Below are 21,288 nucleotides of genomic sequence, written 5' to 3'. Positions count from 1 at the left end.
AAAGAAAAAAGAGAAAAGAAGAAAAACAGGTCGTGTTTATCTCAAAACGTCTTATTTCCCCATAACGAAAACAAAAACATGTTGCTTTTCAATGTTTTCAGTTTCATAAGTTATCACACTTTTGAATTGACAGGAAAGAAAGAAAAAGTAGACTAGAGGGGGAAAAATTGGAATAATGCGTCGTGCTCATCTCAAAACTTCTCATTTCCCCACAAAGCAAACAAAAACGTGTTTTCAGTTTCATAAGCTATCACATCTTGACCTACAACTGAAACAATAGATGAGTTGTCAAATTACGTATCACGTACAAAATTTGTAAAAATCGAAAGCTCTTAGCTGATTCTGAGGGTTCCGACGACGTTATTTTCAGAGGTATTTATCTTTTTATTGTAGATAGTTCGTTACATAAATAGCCTCTATCACCTTTACACAAAAATTATCGACTATTCTAACTTTTCTTTATTGTAAACTCCCAAGCAATCAGCTGTGCCAAGAGAAAATGATGTCCCATTATTTTAACTTGGCCGTGTATTATTAATAGTTGCAGCTATTTTTGTCAGTTTGATTTTCATTCATCTAGCTCATAACGAAGAGTTCTTGAAAAGTTATATCTTTTGAAGCGTTGATCAGTGGCTAAGGCTCCAAGTTCTCTGATCTAAAATTGAAAAAAATACATGTATGTCAAGCGACGGGGAGAATCGATGTTTAGATGCTAGGAGGGGGCAAACTCCAAGTGAATCTTATGAGTTGCTAATTGTTGTCAGATCGCATCTCTTTCTGATGCAGCTTATAAAACACTTTTTTTTTTTTTTTTAAGAGAACGGAGTCAAACATGAGGAAAGATATTCATGCGCGGGAGTACGAGCAAGATGAGAAAATGGCTTTTTTTCGCGCTCCTCCTCTCCTGCGAACCAGGAGATCTGAGAACTTGAAGTAAGATTAAACAGCAACCCATTGTTTGCAATTTTTAAAAATCTCGTATAACTTTTCCTTGAAAATGTATTTGTATTATAAGTGGAAATTGAAAAGGTTTAAAAGTTTGTCCTTTCGAAAATGAGCTTTAGCCACTGATCAACACTTCGCCGCTGTGAAAGGTCTGGGTACGAAACTAGGCTGTCACTTCGGCGAAGGCAATAATTGTTCTTCTTTTTTCATACTTCCGGGCCAATCTCGTGTCAGTTTGCATTCTGTCTCTGATAACTGGTTCCTCTAAAACCGTGTGGATGCTTAATATTAAATTTTATTGGGAAAATATGGAAATTTAGTCTCATTTGATGTCATGTATAACTCTCCAAAGAGAGGAACGTTGCGTGACACTGTAAGGAAAGTACTGAAAATACAAATGTTGTTGTTTAATGTTAACTTCTGATGAAAGCTTTATGAGACTGAAACTGCAGAAGAAAAGCTGTGTCTGCTCTTTAGTATTCATTTTTTTTTTCTCATCAGCTTTACTTAAAAGACTTCAGGGAGAGCGGGGATAACTAAAGGGGAACAAGAAATTGCTCAAATTTCACACTTCTATACTAATCTTTCTCCCATGGGAAATCTGTTGCAAGGAAATTTTACTAAGCTTTTTAACTGTGCATAAGTTTTTTATCGCTCAAATTTTCCTAGCAATTATATTTGATTTGTTTTGCAATTTGCCTCTCCGCCTTCCCTGCCTTTCCCAATAACTTTAATTCTGGTCCATCCCCTCTTCTTTGGCGATCTTAAGTCTCAAAGTATATTAAACTGTAAAAGAAATTTTATCATGTTGTGAAGAAGGATTGGAAAATTTAAAAAACCATGCATGATTAAGACAGACATAATTTGACGGAAAAGTTCACGTAGAGTTAACCGATTGCTAGGGTCATCGCAGAGGTCTTCAAGAAGAATAGATAAATCATAGTAACATAAGATAATATTTACGAGAGATAGATATGTTTGTTTCATTTATCAAATAGGCGTAGCCCCTTGTTGATAGATTTATTCAATGACAAGAATCGTGATTGACATTATTTCAATAGATTGATTTAAAAGCGTTAGATTATTAAGTTTCAAGTCAGTTTTTTAGCGGAATCGAATTGAGAAAGAAGTCATTTTGTTGTCATTATTCTGTCTCTAAATCCGCTTATCTGGTGGAGAATCTGCTAACTTGTAAAGTGAGACTGTTGTAACGACCCGCCACAGAAGTAAGTTTACATTGAAGTTTTTTAATTTAGTTACAAGATAAAGACTTGATTTGTGTTTGTTCTGATTGCGAATTATAAATGTATTTCTTTTAGATCGAATAATTATTAAAGCTTGGCTTGATATTATGCGGTTTGTGGTGGTCATTTGATCTAACCAGTTCCGAGTAAGGAAACAATGTTAAACATTAACAGCTATCTAAAATATACGCAAAATCGAACACACTTTTCTTTCCTTTTGATTCCCATATGTGTCTTCTGAAAAACTTAAAAAACTTGTCTGGCTCGTTAGATTTCTTACAAGTTTGTTTTAAATCAGAATTATTATCCAGTTCTTTTAACTTTTTGTTCAGGCTATTTGAAACCACATATCTTCTCAAGATCTATGACTAAGCCTGTCCCGATTGAGCTCGGCAACTTTCGGCGTTTTGAGCAACGTTTTGCGGTTTCTAGAAACTTCGAGAAATTTTTGCCTTTCTGAGTAATTTTTTGACAATTTATAGATTTAGAGCACATAACAAGCGTGAAAAAATTCAACGATTTCGTTGAAAATTAACGCATAACCTGTCACTTGACAATGTTTCGCAGGTCTGTTGCTTTTTTTTTTCTAATGTTATAACGGATAATTAGCTAAAATGACGTTCGACAAATGAACCACGTGTTTCGTTCTGTTAGACTTAATTTTCGCCCATATTTGCGAGCAACTCTTTATAGCTCAGTTCCAAGCTATTTTTCTTAACCGATGTTAACAATTAGTGTAAAGACATGGTTTGATGCTACTCTGGTTTACAGATTTAATGAATGTAACCCAAGGAGTTACAATTCATAGACCCAACGTTTCGACACTCCTGTCTAGTGCCTTCATCAGGGGTGATCTAAACGCTGCAACAAGAGGTCCTTTTATATGATCACTAATTAGCGGCCTTTTTTCTGACGAGGTGAACTTTAATATGAATTAGTGTAAAAATCGAGATATAAAGCTGATGAAGAAATTTAGATAGCAACCTTTTGGATTTTTGGTTATTTTTAGCAACTTTTTTTAATTTCAGTAAGTAATTTTTCCAGCATTTTACCCTAAACACACGATGGTTAGATCGCGTGACTCAGTTTTCGTTCCAGCGTGACAAGCGGATCGACGGGGTACGTCATCGTGAGGTACTCAGGCCGATATCCAATCAAACTTTCCGTTAGATAATTGTGACGTAAAGGATCACTGTCTCACCGATCAGTAAACGAAAGAGCTCAGATTGTGCTTCCCTGAGCATAATTAACATTCTATATGATGAATTTATACCCTTGAGCTCTTTTTATTGTTCTGTCTGTTCGAGGGAAACATGCGTCGCTCAACGAAGGTTCATCCTCTGCGACCGTCGGACAGCCAACTTGACTCTTACCCTGAAAAGTCCACTTACTGTGTCAAATACTCAATATTTTTCATGAACGTTATCTTTTGGCTCGTTAGTTGTCTGATCTTGGCAATCGCTTCTTATGCTATGGTGGAAAAACAAGAAATTTACGGTAAACTAAGCCGTATGACCACCGATCCTGCGGCGATTCTGTTGGGCGTCGGTATCATAATGTTTTTAATTTCCTTCACTGGTTGCTTGGGTGCACTGAGAGAGAATACGTGTCTGCTGAAGTTTTATTATTTCTCTCTTAGCTGCATGTTGTTGTTGGAGATCACAGCCGCAATTTTGGGCTACGTGTATTCGGGAAAAGTCAAAGCCGAGATGCATAAAGCATTCACAAAGATGATCGATAACTATTTGGACGACCCAGATCTGCAACTCATCATAGATACTACACAAAAAGAGCTGAAGTGTTGTGGTTCTGAAAAATACGCCGACTGGGAAAGGAATGCTTACTACAATTGTTCTTCTCCGTCGATCGAGAGTTGTGGCGTCCCCTATTCTTGTTGCAAAACCGACGAAGTCAACTCACAATGTGGATTTGGTGTTTTGACGCTTTCAGAGAACAAAGCCAGTGAAGTTATTTACACTCAGGGATGCTTGAAAGGTGTGGAGGATTGGTTTCGAAGTAATCTCATCTTAATGGCGTCTATAGCGGCTTGTCTACCCGTGTTACAGCTCATTGGGTTCTGTTTGGCTCGGCGGTTTAATAATGACATTAACGATGTGCTGGCGATGCAGGGAAGGAACTGAGCTTTGTTCAAGAAAAAATTCAGAGTATTTTTTTCGTTGTAGTGTTTAACTTATATTTGCACATGCTTGGGATTGCATCAAACAACTGTAGATATCGATATTTAGACAGAAAACTTTCAAATTAAAAGTAGGCGATTTAAATTATATATCAACCTTCCTTGTTGGAGTTAAGAAATATTTGCTTTAAACACTAGTTTAAATGCATTTCTATGTGTTACAAACCGCAGGGGCAACATCTATTACGAATGTAGAAGTTTTTTTTTTCCCGCGGATCTCACTTCCTTCTTCAAGTGCCCGTGCACTTAACTAGTTTATTGGACCTGTGTGTGAAGCCATGTTCAGCTTATCAAAGTTTGACAATATCTTCTTTATCCCGAGACTGAGTCAGAAGAGTGAAGTACTTTCAAGAAGGTTGAAAATCGTATTGGAGTGAAGAAAGGGATGCTAGTTTCAGGTGTGCATTCATTGAATAAATGTATTTGTATTTAGTACGAGTGTATAATAAAACAGTAAATAACTTTGAAGGCATGCTCTGATTCAGAATACTCAAACTCAGAACATCTTTTGTTATTTACCTCCAAGATCAGTAAGGCCTTGACACAGTCATGCGTTTGAATCACTGTTTTTTAAGTGGTACTTAATGTAAAACAATTTTTGGGTGAAAATTTGTTAATGCTAAACTTTTTCCACGGCAAATGACACACTACAACCACACAGATGTGTTAACAGAACTGATTGATTGATTCAAAACAAAACTGATTTGAACTGATTCAAATTTTTAATGATGGTTTGATTGAAAACACCTTATATAGTAGCTTATCCATACTTTTACCACCAATAGAATTTTTCGAAGACCTAGAATTTGTTTTGTGCTTGGGGGGGATATGTAAAACCATAACCAGCCCCATTGCTGAATTTGCTGAAATACACAATTTCACCATCTTCAAACCTTGATCAAGGGAAGTGAACATATTGTCTCTTTCAGTGGGCTCAGTCACCAACTGAGCACGTGCATCAACAAACCCATCTTTGGATGCTAACTAGTGAGGTTTGCATAACTTGGTGGTCAAATCAAGTGTTTGGAGGGGAAACCACCATTATCACTAAACTTGCTCTCAAGGGGAAAGGGGAAAGAATTGAGGCTGTCCCAAATTCAGAACTCAGGACTCCTAACCTCAGCTGAGACGGCATCACTGCTTGCATGGAACTGAAAGAAGTGGAGGAATTTGGTTGATGCTCTACATACAACTTTGTATGATGAAGTCAGGAGCTGATATCCTCCTTCATAAAGTAGCTATGCTTCACCTACTCACTCATAAATTACAAGGAAAATAATTGTGACTGTAAGCTGAAATCATGCAGTACTATCTGCTGTAAGACATAGTTATTGACTAAACAAAGAGCCATGTGGTCATTTCTAGTTTCACTGACATCTTGTTTAATTCCACAACATACCCTAGAATTTTTAATTTTCCACAAAATGATATGCACCAGACTTTGCTCTAAAAAGTTCCTCAAATACTTAAACTTGAATTCAAATCTTGCTCTGAAAGTTCAACTTCTCCTAGAATCCGAAGCCCTCTGATACATGATATACCATTCACCATTTATTTCAACTATCCATCATCTAGTGCTTCACAACCCACTATTGGGGCTGCAAGCTGAACTTTCTTACGAGTTGCCATCTTGCATAAAGGTATCCCCAGAAATGAAATTTAATTCTCCACCAAAAAATTAGGAAGTCATCAATTAAAGCATTTCAGAATGAGATGATTACTCCAAATTTTTTTTCAATAAAATATCACGATAAGGTTTGCTAAGTATTTATGCGCACAGATGATTGTCAGAATTGTGCATATTCTGCTTACATAAGAACTTATTGCAGTCAACCTATTAAAAGTGATCACAATCTCAAGGCACTAACTTGCAAAAGTACTTCTGGCAGTACAATTTCTTGTTGTCTCTTGCATAGAAAATAAATTGGTACTAACAAAATAAAGCCCCTGATAATCACCCGAAGCTACCTCAAGCTTAGTAAACAATTGATGAGTTATGTAGATAATTTTTAATTTACCATAGCTTTTTGCTGAGCAATCATCACCATAAGGAAACCCTAACATGGAGAGCCAAGCAACTCAAAGGGTGAAAATCAGCCACATGACCTCTCTTATTTGTTTTTACCATTCACGTATATATGGTGAGACTTTTTTTTATATATTCACTTACACGTCAGACAAGGACTACAATATATGTTGGGTGATGATTCAAAGCTATTCAAAACTTAACCCTTTGATCTCTTGGAGTGACCAACACTGAATTTCTCCTTACAGTAATACCCCTGCATCAAACATAAAGATCACACGAATAAAGAAAATGATCACCAACTAAAGACTCTCTTGATTGTGATGCACATTCTCCTTGTCATCACTTTAGGAAACATATAGAGAACCCTTTATGGAGAATATGCATTATGATGTTATGGTGTAGAGGGCTAAAAAGCTGGAGCCTTCAAATCCAATGTGCACCTCCTCACCATAATCAGGTCACTAAAAAGGTCCTGCTCAATTTAACCACTAACAGCATTGTTGTAGGCCTGAATTTCTTTCTTAAAATTGTTCTACCCCCTATCACCATATCCTCTTGGTTTGTCTCTATATGTGGATGTGCATGGATCAAATAATGTTATGAATATTGTTCTATTAATAATCTATTTATGATAAATTCCTCCTTGAAATAGCTATCTGCCTGGAAAACGTAAGATTTGTTATCAAGTTGGCTTGTTTACTTTGTTCTAAATATCACACTACTTCTAAGTCAATTTACTTAGGCATTAGAATCCATTAGACAGTTATAATCTAAAATTATTTATATATTGGAATTATGCAACAGGAAGGTGTTCTGAGTGGAAGATTGGCATGTGATCCTTTGTGTAAGTGCTGGTTATTCCACAGTTACAGACTTGGCCAAGTTGCGTGGACAATCCACCTGCAGAAGACCAATAAAGAGCAAGCTCAAAAACATTGTTACATTTGTTAATAACAATATCATAACCCTGGTTAGAGGGGAGGTGAGGGTGTAAACTCTCAAATGAAAGGAGATCAGCTCTGTGCTGTCTGTATAAAATGGTGCCAGCAAGCAGGTTAGCATTTTTAAATAACAACCATCAATCCACAATAGCTGCCTGCTAAAGGTGAATTGAATGGAGCGTTGAGTAGTTGCAAAGATGAGGTCAAAGAGACAATTCAAAATATATAACAAAGCTAAAGAGGATCATAAAAAAGATAATTTCCATTGTCTCAGGCCATTGTCAGACAGAGTAAAGCTACAGAAATTCACTGGCAAAAGCCCATGCACAGTTCTCCTGTAGGAGATTATAGGGGATGGGTCTAACAATAACAAGAATTCACTGAAACTTGAGCAAAAAAGTATATATTTCTGGCAAAAGATTAAATCAAAGAACTGCTAAAAAAATTTCAAGAATATTATCTGCTGGCTGGTTCTCTTTGTTTTGATCATCCTCTGGACTTGTTTTGCAATTTCAATGCCACTGACACTACCTAAAGACATCTTCCTGCTTTTTTTAGTTCCCCTGAATGCAAAAAGTATGCAAACACACTACAAGGGTTGTTTTATTGTCACAGTGTTTTTAAGCCACATTTATAAGTATGTGCTAGGCAATTCAGGCAGTCCGAAAGTTTAACCAATCAAAAAACAGGATTTACTATGTCTTGCCTGCTGATGCTGCTGTTTTTAAAATAAATAAATATATCTTAAGATTTGGTAAAATTCTCAGGTCCATCTCCATGACTACATGTATATAATGAAATAGAGACAATTAATATTAAAATTGATCACTTGTGAGAGTTAGAGGGACCAAAGAAAAACTGTCAGTGTAGAATGGTTGCCCTCAAATGCATTCACTGCCTCACATGTGACCTTAAACAATTGTTACATGTAATTCACAAATTTTGTCATTCATGATGTAGAGTTACAGGGAGGATTAAATCGCTGATGTTGTGGTTTGTATTTGGTCTTGTCTTGAATGTTAGCCATTCACTCACATCATATCCACGAAGCACAGCAATGTGAAAAGACAACAACTGCAGTGGAATGACCGACAAGATTCCCTGAAGGCAGTCAACAGTTCTGGGCACCTCAAGAGTGCGGAAGGCATGGTCTTTTACTTCTTCATCACCTTTATTGCAAATTAGTATGGGGCGCCCCTGAAAAAAATAAAATAAAAAGTTTTTGATAGGTGTGGAAAAACCTCTTCAGAGCTAAATTTTACTGATTTTAGAGCATTCCAAATTTTCATAACTTGTGAAAACTCTGTCATAAACATCCTTAAACATTTTTGATAGATACAAACTAATAGAATCTTGGGAGCTTCATATCAATCCTCCCTGTTTTTCACATTCCAAAATGTTCCCTTGACTCTGTCTCCTCAATCAAATTCTTGTTACCTAATTGCTGGAAAAGGTGTTGATGCTGCAGTGAGAAATTTCTATTTGTTCACCCCTAGAGTGAATGGCCAGTTTACTCAATAAAGCTGTCAACAGGACTTGACTTGTAAAAACAAATTTTGTAAATGTTTTGGCTTCTTCAAAATCATAGGATCATCATCCACAAGCAGAGAATTAAGATGAGGTTCTTTTTACCTGGCGTGCTGTCACCTGCTGTAATGCATTCATGCATTTCTGTAAAAAAAAATTAAATCATGTAGATAAAGTCATACATAGGACACAAACTTTTGGTCACAATTTTTAAACATGCAAAAAAAAAAAACCTTCAGTTTATGGTGAGAAAATTAGATATTAAAAACAATATGAAACAATTAAGAGGATGAAGAGAGCAGAATTAAAATCAGTGTGAGACAGATTGCAAATCAGCAACTATTTTTCATTACCACAAATTACCAAGAGGCTCAAGTGTGTTTTGGTGGAAAGGGAATCAAAGACACTTATCAGAAGCTTCTAACTCACTGCCCTTAATTAATGCACAAATATCACCATGGTTTTTATAATAATTCAAACACAACCTGGCTACCCTTCGAATGGTTGCTAGTCTCTTTAATAAAAAAGGTTAAAATTGATGATTATTATTGATAATTAATGAAGAATAGTTCTAAGAATACCCAATATACAGCTATTGGAACTACTCTGTTTAAGTCTCACTGCTTTTTTTGTTAGGCTTTATACATTTTCAGTTGAGCCTACACTAAAGTGAAAAAGTAAACAATTTTCTAAACAAACCGCAAATACTGCATCCCTTGACACCAACATAATAACAGGCATGTTCTTATCCACAAGAGCTAATGGACCATGTTTGAGTTCCCCAGCAAGGATACCTTCTGAATGCATGTATGTCAACTCCTTAATTTTCTGGAAATAAAAATTAAAAAAAAAAAAAGAAGTTTAGGTAAAAGTTTGATTTAATGTCTGACAAAAACAAAGCTTAAAAATGACTAAAACTATCATAATGATGGGTATTCTGAAAATTTACTACCTAGTGTTCTCCTTGACTTAGAGCAGGATATAATTTAAAGTAGTTTTCCAAACTGGTAAATTGAGAGTATCATCTGTTAACACTTTCAATTCCAAGATCTCAGTTCTCCACACTGTTTGCCATACATTTAGTACAATTTAGCTCAGAGAATTTAGCATCAAATCAAACAAGATCTCCTCCTTTTATACTTTTTCTGTTTTCTTGTTACCTTTCAGCTTGAAATTGTTAGTATTGCAGTCACTCCTGGGCAACTGAAAGGGGAAATGAGTGCTCCAACCTGAGGTAAATTTTGCCTTTTACTGAGTGCCTAATACAGAGAAAACTAGAACTACTTCTGAATTGTTTCTATGCTTTTACTAGTAAGGAAATTTGTAGCAGTCTCTTTTTTGATACATGCAATAGTTCACACTGTAAGATTCACCATGTAAAAACCAAAAACCATCCATTCACCAATAAAAAATTCAAAGCAATGTAAACTGCATATTAAGTATGACTCCAATTGATCAAACATATGGTATAACTCTTGAATCAAACCACAAGGCAACCTTACATTACTGAGAACACTGCATCAATTTCAAATGAAGTTCATTACCAGAGCTCCTTCCAGGCAAGTTGCAAACTGAAACCCTCTGCCCATGACAAGAAGACTCTTCTGCTGATACATCTCTTGCGCCAGGGACTGGATTTCTTCATCTAATTTTAGAACCTCCTTAATCAGTTCTAGGTAAAATTACAATAAAAACAGCAAGAGTTAAGCAAAGGAACTGGTTAGGTAACAATTATTAATGTTATTACTTAAATCCACATGTAAATACTAACTTTTAAACCTGGATTTTATAAATAAACTGTAACAGTTGTGTCCACTCAGGGTCCTGCAAGGAAGTTTCTAATGGGTATTTAAAGTTTCTTATGTTTAATGTGTGGGTTGTGGGTCATGTGGTGGCACAATGGGTGGTGTGCTAGACTCCAAGTTGAGAGGTCTTGGTTCAAGACCTGGCCTGATCAATGTGTTGCATTCTCAGGCAAAACACTTTAACCCTTTACACCCTATCATCAGTATGCATATTCTCCATACTGTTCTCTATACATTTCCTAATGTGCTGGCAAGGAGAATTTGTTTAACAATCAAGAGTTTCTCCAGTTGATTATCACTTCCTTTATTCTCATGACCTTAATGTTGGATTCAGGGATGATACTGAAAGGAGAAAATAGATGCTGGTCACTTTTAGGGCTTAAAGGGTTACAGTGCCTCTCTCCACCCAGGAGTATGTATAAATGGCTACTGCTAAATAGTCAAGGAAGCGTGATGAAATGCTGAGAGGTAACTTGGTGATGGACTGGTATCCCATCCAGGGGGCTTGTAGTGATACTCCTAGTTGCTTCATGCTGAGGAAACTGACTGGGTGGACCTCTTAGCTTGAGTAGTGACTACTTTGCTATGTGATATGTAAAATCTTGTTTCATAAACTGCAAATTTACCTGGTAATTTCTTCATCCCTTCAATTATTTCCTGACGCCGCTGTTGCATGGAAATTCTATCTTCAGACATCATCAGGGCAAACATGGTCAAAGCAAGGAACTGACTTGTGTAAGCCTACACAATACCAAAATATGGTCACACTTACCAAAAGTTAACAAATGAAGAAAAAAAAAACCCAGCCCAGTCATGGCTTTTAATAGTTCGGTGACATATTACAAAGAAGAGAAATTATATTTTCCCTCCTTATAACTTGCCAAATGAAAAGTTTCATTTTAGCTGGACAGCACTTGCTATGAAATTAGTTTTAAGTGATATAAGCAAATTTTGCTACATTTAAAGCACCTTTGTACTTGCAACACCAATTTCTGGACCAGCATTGATGTGACATCCACACATACTTTCTCTAGAGATTGAGCTTCCCACTGAAAATAAACAAAAATAGACACAAAAAAACAATAAAATAATGGTGATCAAATTTTTTGATACTGTGTTAGTAACAACTTACAATATCTAAACTAAAAAATTAGCAATCTGTTTTTTTTTAATTTGCAACACAGTTACTGTTACTGTAGTTATCAACATGAGCATGATGAAGGTCTCTTAAACAGGGAATACATAAGATTTGTCAAAAAAGGTGAACACTATTATCTCCATCAACAAATGCCACTCTTTTGCAGCAAACAGATCTCAGTAAAATAAGTAAAGAAATAGAAGGGGAAAAATAAGAGATGAGACAAGAAACAATCAAACAATTCAACAGTATAACTACCAGTAATTAGAAGTACAAATGTACATTTCAATGTTATTATAATAAGTATCTTAATAATTATTCTGTAATCAATGTTGTACACATTGCTGGTTTTTGATACCTGTATTGGTGATTCCCACAATGAGTGCTCCTCTTTCCTTACAGTACCGCAAAGCATTTAGAGTGTCAGCTGTCTCTCCTACACAGAATAGTTTATCAACAAAAATGTGTAATGCAATGAGTCTCTCTCTGACCAAGTTGAGAAGTGATTGGCCATTTTCTACCCACAAGCATCAACACAATCATGCCTGTGCGAAGATCTAACATCTAATCCCAAGGATGGGAAGAAGAATATCACAGTGTATCAAATCGTGATTTACGTCATTATCAATTAAAATGAAAGTTTACCTGACTGACTAATAAAGAAACACACATCATCTCTAAATATCGGTGTTGATCTATCGAGGAAATCACTGGCCAGCTCTACAACTACAGGAAGTTCTGTGAGTTCTTCCAACAACTGTCTTGTCTGCAAATGAAAAAAACAATGAGCTGGAGTTTTTTGACTCACTATTTGGGAGAAATTTGAACTAGAAAAGAGCACATTACTGTGGGCTATCTTCAATTAAGTTAATAAAAATCGAGGGTAGTTGTTGTACTTACTGCTAAAGCACTGTGATAGCTTGTGCCACAAGCAATCATCAATATTCTTCTGCATCGACGAATTGTATCAATATGAGACATTAGGCCACCAAGTCTCACTGCCAAATTTAAAGACAATGTAAAATTTAAACAGCAGTATTAAATAATAAAAAAATCAATAAAGATGAAATAATTCCAACATATATGTATAGTAAGTATCCTGTACTGTTTAATTCATGAAGTATGATGCAACAACAGATTCTGCACATTTCAAGCAATGCGCATTGGCCTGTCTTCTTACTGTTGGACAACTAAGAGCGACTATCATCTAATTTCTCCTTACATTTATCACCCTTCACCATTGTTACCCCTTGCAATATCATCCCCTTACAAAATCACCCCTTAACTACACATAAATGTCACCAGAATAAAGGAAATGATTGCCAACCTAGGAATCTTTGATTTTTAAACAAATCCCCCTTGTCCGCACCTTAGGAAATGTATAGAGAACATGCACATTGAAGTGAGGAGGTGAAGGGCTAATAACTGTACACAAGTTTTATTTATATGTAGTTTTGGGATTGAATGCTCTGAGGAACTCAGGGGGTAGGGTCATAAATGAGAACAATAACACTTCCACAAAGGTTGAGTGAAAATCTATCTTAAAAGATTTTTGCTGATCACAAATCCTTAATTAACCAAGCCTGTTTAGTCAGAATGGCTACCTGCAGGTCTTGTTATTTTTTTGGGATATTTCTCATAACCACTTTCCAATCTCTGGCTTGGTTCATAACGCAATTATAAGTCTATAAGTTTATCTCCTAAATAGATATCATTACTCAAGGTTCCTCCCAAATGTCCTTACCACTTCCTGATTCCAAATTGACTCTTCCTCTCATTGTATTCACAACACTTTCTGGCTGTTCAAAAATCTCTTTCTGCATAAAGGAACTGTAATTCCCTAAAGGAAAGTCAAATCCAACTGTAGTTCAATATCACCAATTAAACATTCATTAGGACCTCCATGCTGACATGAAAAGATCCATGAGCCCCATCAATGGGTTTCAAACTTTTGAACTAGAAAAACAGTTACAATCACTGGAGTGAATTGTTGTTTTCATTTAATTCAGGTTAAGCTGAGCATCAATTCTTATCCAGCTTGTTATAGAAGATGTTGATTTACTAAGAAGGAATTTCCAGTAGGGGTGGTGTGGGGTGAAGGCAGGCATTATCTAAGGGTAGGCAAAGTTGATTTGTTAATAGTCAGCTATTGAAACATTGCTTCTTCTTCATTGAGAAGAGCCAGTAAAGAGGATCCAGGGGAGGTGAGGGGAAGGGGATGCTGTTATACCTGAACATGAATGATAACAGAGCTCTGCTCTTGCATATTTAGCACTTAACGAAGGAAAAGTCTGTACCATTTACAAATACATAACTTGCCATCTTCCCAACACTACTAAAACCTTTTTTAAATTCATTAATGCAATCATTTGCAACAGTTCTCAAGTGACATACATCATTCTATAAAAGAGCTGTTAACAAGCTGCACATGTACCTTTCATGATCTGTTGCAACTCCATTTGAAGTGTTTGAACTTCTCTGAAATAATTCTCCTCTGATGCATCTCCACGCTTTATACGATGGATTGAAAGATCTGCACACAATACAAAAACCATGATCATGATATTTCAATATCTATGGATCAATCTTGCAGTGTAAAGGCTTCCTAGCTCGGCAACTGCCTGCACCTAAGTTCATTTTGGTAGTAACAATGGGTGTTAAGGAAAAAATTCTGTTTTAACTTTCCAACTAATCACACAGTCAGGTAATTCACTTATGCATTTTAAGAAAATTGGCCTTTGCTCAATAAATTTTCTATTTAATAATCAGTGCAGTGAAAAAATTGACAATTTATGAAAATTTACTCTGCCAGTATATGGTGCTCATTAAAATAAATGAAAAAAAGTGAAGTTTCAAGTCAATTAACACTTACTTCCATTACAAACTGCAGCAACATCATCATCTTCCAAGTAGATCACTCTGTTAGTATGCTCAATAACAGCACTGAGGATTAAATACTTTCATTAATAATCCAGAAATTTTATACCTTGTATATTTTGGGTACAAATTCAGTTTTATCTTCACTTCTAGATCATTGCTTCAACTGATTTTCAATGTCCCCTGATTAATGGTATGTAATGAAACAGGGGGAAGGAGTTAAGCAAAGTATTGCCACACTCTACCTGGTGAAACTGAATGTACAATTTATATATGTCTTTGGCTAATGTGTTTTAATTAGATAATCTATTGATTCAATGGACATGCAATATTGAACAACAGCAGAGTTGGTGTACAAAGCAACATAAGTCCTGTTATAGTGACTCTCTTTAATTGATGCCATTATACAAACCTTGCATCAGAGGCAAAGTAAATTTCAATTGGACTGTCTTTGTTCGTTGCCAAACTCGACCAACCAAAACCATTAACAGCCGAGTCTGTTGCCCCAGCCTCATCATGTGTATCACCTAATATATGTGTGAGAAAAAGAGAAACCGCATGCATGCCTCATTCAAAAAATTGATTACAATTAGCACTTGAAATGGAGCTACCTCCTTTTCTATTTATATCTATTAAGTTGCATTTCTCACTACTCTGGATACCTTTTCCAGGCACACCAATAAAATAAAAAATTTCAAGATTTCAATTTCTTGATAGGAACTCCTCTCCAGACTTGATATGAACTCTGTTTCTTTGCCAATAGCTTACTAGGTGTTTTCTTCCTTTTTCGGATAACAAAGCTTTCACTGTATTGTACTAAACGATTCATATTTACCTGAACTGTACACAATAGGTAACCTGTCTGTCTTTAGTGGGAATTCACTCTTGATCCCCACAAGCAGTGGACTACCACGCCTAACAACACAATTGTGACAGAAAAAAAGTTACACCACCATCATGATTTATTACTGATAAACTAACATAAAATTAATAAACTTATATCAATGGCAGTTAGAAGTTTGTTAAACTTAAAGTATTTAGCAGGATCTAATTCCCAATATGTAAATTAAATTTTGCTTGTTTTTATTCACTGGAAGTATTTCAATGCACACAGGTTATAAACAGACTGGTGAATCAGATAGAAGGAGAGGAAAAGAAAAATTGGTGTCATTTAAGTATTCACTAGATACTTTAAGTTCATTTATTAAGAAGGTTGAAAAATATACCATCCCATGGCAGCCATGGTGCAATTAGAGAGAACTTTGAAGACAACACCTTAAAACCTGCTTCTATTTCAATTAATTCCTGATCAATGGTTCAATATCAGCCACCTTTTGTTTCACAATTGTTTATCACTCTATGTCTGTTTGGTTCATCTTTCCTCTTTGATATTTGTATATTGGTACAGTAGAACTTTTATTTTCCATCTATATTTCTTTATCACAAAGACAAAAACTCTAGATAGTGAGAAATTTGGTTCCCTATTCTAAATGTTTGACACAAACCTGGTGGCCACAATTTCGCCTGGAAACTTTGAGCTTTTAAAAGCAAGTGCAAAGGCTCCCTCCTGAGGATACAAACATGAACTATTAACAACCTTGATAAAGGGAATGTACCATGGCAAATTAAATTGTTTCAACAGTTTTCATGAGGATTGTAGCTTGTGTCTTGTTATAGATCAGTTTAACCCTTTAAAACCTGAGAGTGACCAGCACCTAATTTCTTCTTACATTAATATGGCTGAATCTGTTGAGAAGAGTGTGACTTTGTGTGACATCACCTTGCATTATGCCTTTTTTGTGAGACAAAGAGTAACAGCTGTTGAGTGATTTTACGGATAAAAATCATGCAGTTTGCGCTGTGTCTGTTGTTGGGATTTTAGGATTTGCTGGGCATCTTTGAGTGTTTTGATTGTGTCTCACCATAATATCTTTCTGTTATTATTTTTTAATAAATCATTGTGTTGTCATTCTGGAGTTTGTTTATGCCTTTGCAACAGAATCATTCATTAAGATCCCAGGAATAAAGGAAATGATTGCCAACTAAAGAAGCTTTGATTGCTTAACAAATTCTCCTTGTCAGTACTAAAGGAAATGTATAGAGAAGAGTATGGAGAATATCGATACTGATGTTAAGGTGTAAAGGGTTAAAAGGCAAATAGCAGAGAGAGAAAAAAAAAAGGGAGAGGCAAAAGAATCAACTTACCAATTGTTGTATGGTCATCTCTACAAGTTCTCTAAATTCTAGTTCCTGTCCTTCTTTCTTCTGTACAGAAAATAAAATCAAACTACCCCTTTAATACATGTATTGCAATAATTTTAATAGTGTTAAACTTATTTGTCAGAAATCCATGGAGATTGCGATCCCAAAGTAATGAGGCAGATGGCTGCCCAGATTCCCCTCCTTATAAGCCTACCTAGAGAATTAAACTTTGCAAGGGCTGGGATAAATTCACACAATCTGGAGGTTTGGAAATTTTTTCAATTATAATCAAGGACAATTAGAATCCAATTAAAATGGATGAACTACATAAAGGAGGAACACAACAGCACTGACGGTGTTAACTCTTCATAGGCCAATTTACCGTTTTGTCATAGAAATACTTGACAAGCTTTGGTATCACTTCAGTGTCTGTTTCAGATTCAAAGCGGAATCCTTTGCTCTCCTGATAAAAGAAAAAAAGAAAAAGAAACCAGTAAAAAAATTGATCCATCCTAACCACATATACAAAATGCACAACTTGCATACACATTGGATATATTTGAGGGTTTGAAGAGAGGGCATGTCAATCATGTTAGTGAATAGAGTCTTTATATCAAAAACAAGGGAGGAGAACTTGTTAGTCAAATGCTAATAAACATGAGTGGTTTTAAAAACAGATCACAACATTTGGCTGAACATTCAACAAAAAAGTGATCAATACTGACTTTCAGAACAAAAAAGACCACCAGACAGGAAAACTCTAAATCCTCTTAAGTAAATATATTTAAAAAAATTTATGGCATCTAGAAGAGACAATCACTAGACCATAAATTATCAATGCAGTTTTTTTTCATAATTTAGTTCAGACTAGACCTTACCAAAAACTTTTTGATATCTTTGTAGTTGGTTATAATGCCATTATGAACTGCCACAAATTCTATAAAAAAGAGAAAACAACAAATGTTGAAAAAGAAAAATGATTACAATGTGAAACCAGATCAACAACATTATCTAAGGATTTCAATTTTATACTGAAGTTGGATTGCATCAGGTTGTAAATGTTGGCAATTATTCAGCACCTATTCCCTTTATGTGTTTTGCTTGTTCTAGTTTATATTAGAATTTTAACCCTTTAGCTTCCATGAATGACCAATAGAGAATTTCTCCTAACAATGTCAATGCAATATTAAGCAGACAAGTTATGAGAATAAAGAAAAATAACAGTTATAGGATTTTTAGTTGATCCAATGCCAAATTCTCCAAACTAGCATCATAAGAATTGCATGGAAGATAGTAAAGAGAGTTACTGATAAAATCTTTGGAGTGAAAGGGTTAAGAGGTTCAGAATATTCCAAAAAATACAATGAAGTTTAGAGTGCTTGAACAGCAAAATTCAATGCCCTTTTTTTTTTTTCATAATTGCCTATGTATTGAACTGCCAAAAACAAAACACCATGGAATACTCTATAGCCAAACTTGGGAAATTGGGTACCTAAAAAGATTAAGTACCAATATGGCAAATAGCATGAATGAATGAGTGAATCACATGATATGGCTCACCATTGGATGGGTCTGATCTTTGAGGATGACTGTTCACACCACTTGGTTCACCATGAGTGGCCCAACGGGTGTGAGCAATACCACAATGCTTTGGGAGCTCCTCATCCAAGCTAAAGTCACTCTGAACTAAGAAGAACAACAACTTACTGTAAATTATTATGAAAAATCAATTCACTCTTAAATTTAACAAAATCCTCAGTAGCTTGACTCTAATGATGACTTTGGCTGAGGTGAACTTACTATCCAACCTTCAACTCCTTAACCCTTTAACTCCCATAAAAGACCAAGACAGAATTTCTCCTTACAATAACAATACAATATCTGCAAGCAGAAAAGTGATGAGAATAAAGATAAATATCAGTTGGGGGATTTTAAGTTGATCCAATACCAAATTCTCCGAACTAACATCACAAGAACTGTATAGCAGACAGTAAGGAGAATTACAAATGAGATCTTAGGAGTTAAAGGGTTAACCCCCATGAATGACAAGCATCCAACTTCTCCTTACAGTATTCAGTCACCATTGAATAAAAATCATTATGATCATGGAAATAAAGGAAATGATCGCTGACCATAAAAGGTCTTGTAGCATTAAAAATATATATAGAACAGAGTGGAGAAAGTGCATGCCAATTTTAGGGTATTAAGGGTTAATAAGCACATTTTGCCACTGAATCTTTTAAAATGCAGTACCTTGGATTTCTTGCTGAAGTGCAGCAACTTTCCCTCTCTTCTTCACAATCCTATAAGTAAGAAATATGGTAAGAAGTTTAATGACAGGCTTAAATTCTTCTTTCTATTTTGCTGAATGCAAAGATCTCGTCAACAATTGACCAAAGTTTACTTACTAATTGGCATCTTAGTGAGCATATACTTAGCTAATTTTTAAGCTGAGAAAGATTTTCTTTTCTCTTCTTCTTTCCTCTTTTTTCATTTTAACCTTATAATAATCAGAAAAAGAATCACATAGAATGTTGCTTCCCTTGGTTAGGGAATCCAACAAATGTTTTTGATGATTTCACTCAGAACTGCACGACTTTGCTTCTGGCAGCAAGTAATGAAATAAATCATTGCTGGACTGCAGAAGAGAATGTTGACCTAGAAATTTTAGAAGAAAGCTGTTCTAGACATTTCAGCATAGGTCAACATTTGTTATTTATGGGTTAATGTGTGATAGTCCCACAATTATTTCATCAATTTGAAATCAGTTTTCAACGGCCACACCTATAACAACATTGACCTTGATAAGACTTCTGCACAACCTCATACTGTTGTAAAATAGATCAGTAGTCTCAAAGGCAATTTATTGTTTTCACCATTCATTTTCTTTCTCCACAGTGAATTGTAGGGCTATGCAGAAATGTTACTTTGACCTCTGAACTCAAATCATGAATTTATTTTAAAAAACTACTGCCTCCCATGAACAAAAGAGGCATCAAACATCTAACCGCTCAAGCTTGATTGCAAGTCAAGAAAATCTCAGCCTATGTCAGTCAAGAAACCCTCAATATAATTAATTGATCAAATTTATAGACCTCCTTCATCTGGCTCTCAAAACACAAAAAAACAAACCATTACGGTGCGCAAAAATGCATTCAATCTAAAAACAATCAGCAACAGATATAAGATGCTGTAAAGTTTAACACTTCAGGATCATTCGCTTGAAGATTTAGAGATTCTTGTATTGAATATCCACGTCACAACTATTAATAACTTAAAAGGTGTAATTTAATATAGAGGACGTTCAGGTGACTTCCTAAAATTCCCGGAAAAGATAGACTAAATGGACAAACTCGCACAATGAAACTTCGAATTACTAGTAAAAGGAGTGCAGTCGTCTTTGATCGGACGAAGAGATCCACGTTGGCAATCCCGTGGTCATGAATAAACATGAAGGGAAATTTGTACTGCAAAGTACAGTTTAATTCTTCAACAGTTGCAAAGTACCTGAGGGTAGCAAAACTGTCTGTTCGTAGACTTAACTCAGCCTCTTTCAGTAGACAGAAATTTGCTCGATTTAGTTAAGCTTGATCGCACAGAATCCGTGCCTCCGAGTGCTTTACTAACGGTTGCCACCACAACAATCCAATCATTGCAAGAAATTTTCGCAATACACAACTGAAGCGGGAAATTCTAAAACTGATGCAAGAGTTACCTCATTTCTCCAACTCCATCGTAGGCCACCCCTGAAATGTTTAAAATCAGTTAGTCCTTCAGTTTATAAAATGTAGAGAAAACCATTTTACGACTAATATAAAGCACAAACCTGCAGAGTCGTAGCCTCGATACTCGAGTCGCTGAAGACCACTGATCAAGAGTTCCAGAATGTATTGACGTTTTCGAGGAACGCAGAAGTTTATATATGCAAATATGCCTGTAAAGAAATTGAACAGTACTTATAGAATGGAGCTGGCTTTACAGGATACTCTACACATGACGATTCAGACTTAAGCCTTAAGTATTTATCATAAACCTAGTAAAAACTTCTCTGTATCAGTAAGAATATCGACAGTATAAACTCAATTGTTTTCCTTAAAAAAAAACAAAACATACTCACCACACATGATGTAAATTCCGTAATGAGATGTAGACAAATCCTTCTCACGGCTGAAAGATTTTAAGCTGATTTTAATGCTTGTAATGGCTAAGGACAATTCTCGTATATGTCTGATTTCAGTCGAACGAACAATTTTTATGAATTCAGTGTTGGTCAATTTCATCTGAAACGTGTTGCCCATGTCAGAAGAGCTACGATTGGTGAATCGGACGAGGGGTTATCCAATCACAAGTGTAAGTAATATATGATGAGCCCTAACTTATACT

The 21,288-nt window shown here is 35.6% G+C and overlaps 1 protein-coding gene, 1 long non-coding RNA gene and 1 pseudogene across 3 annotated transcripts; 2 read left to right on the top strand and 1 right to left on the bottom strand.

Annotated features, from left to right (window-relative positions):
- The first annotated feature begins 301 nt into the window (after positions 1-301).
- On the top strand, positions 302-2,296 carry LOC149048979 (uncharacterized). The gene is made up of 2 exons (XR_016185200.1): positions 302-372; positions 818-2,296. It is a non-coding gene; the product is annotated as an uncharacterized LOC149048979 (long non-coding RNA).
- Positions 2,297-3,502: 1,206 nt separating this feature from the next.
- Positions 3,503-4,330, top strand: LOC113678233 (tetraspanin-33 pseudogene; annotated as a pseudogene).
- A 1,414-nt stretch (positions 4,331-5,744) lies between these two features.
- LOC113678234 (glutamine--fructose-6-phosphate aminotransferase [isomerizing] 2) lies at positions 5,745-21,252 on the bottom strand. 2 transcript variants are annotated; one of them, XM_089201441.1, is made up of 25 exons: positions 21,023-21,252; positions 20,732-20,839; positions 20,621-20,651; positions 19,159-19,208; positions 18,466-18,591; positions 17,784-17,842; positions 17,288-17,368; positions 16,909-16,968; positions 16,209-16,270; positions 15,539-15,618; positions 15,116-15,230; positions 14,699-14,769; positions 14,261-14,359; positions 13,571-13,666; positions 13,154-13,195; positions 12,727-12,824; positions 12,472-12,592; positions 12,185-12,262; positions 11,658-11,737; positions 11,315-11,429; positions 10,428-10,555; positions 9,583-9,711; positions 8,989-9,027; positions 8,392-8,553; positions 5,745-7,315 (listed from the first exon to the last, which is right to left on the bottom strand). In XM_089201441.1, the coding sequence occupies exons 1-25, from the start codon at positions 21,201-21,203 to the stop codon at positions 7,271-7,273; spliced, it is 2,256 nt and encodes a 751-aa protein (XP_089057567.1). In that variant the 5' UTR covers positions 21,204-21,252; the 3' UTR covers positions 5,745-7,270. The 2 variants fall into 2 exon arrangements, with proteins under 2 accessions (XP_089057567.1, XP_027050913.2); XM_027195112.2 differs by lacking the exon at positions 13,154-13,195.
- Positions 21,253-21,288: the final 36 nt, after the last annotated feature.

The sequence above is a fragment of the Pocillopora damicornis genome, chromosome 3, assembly GCF_964200805.1.
Source record: "Pocillopora damicornis chromosome 3, jaPocDami1.2, whole genome shotgun sequence".
Lineage (NCBI taxonomy): Eukaryota > Metazoa > Cnidaria > Anthozoa > Scleractinia > Pocilloporidae > Pocillopora > Pocillopora damicornis.
This window is presented reverse-complemented; position numbering and strand designations above follow the sequence as displayed.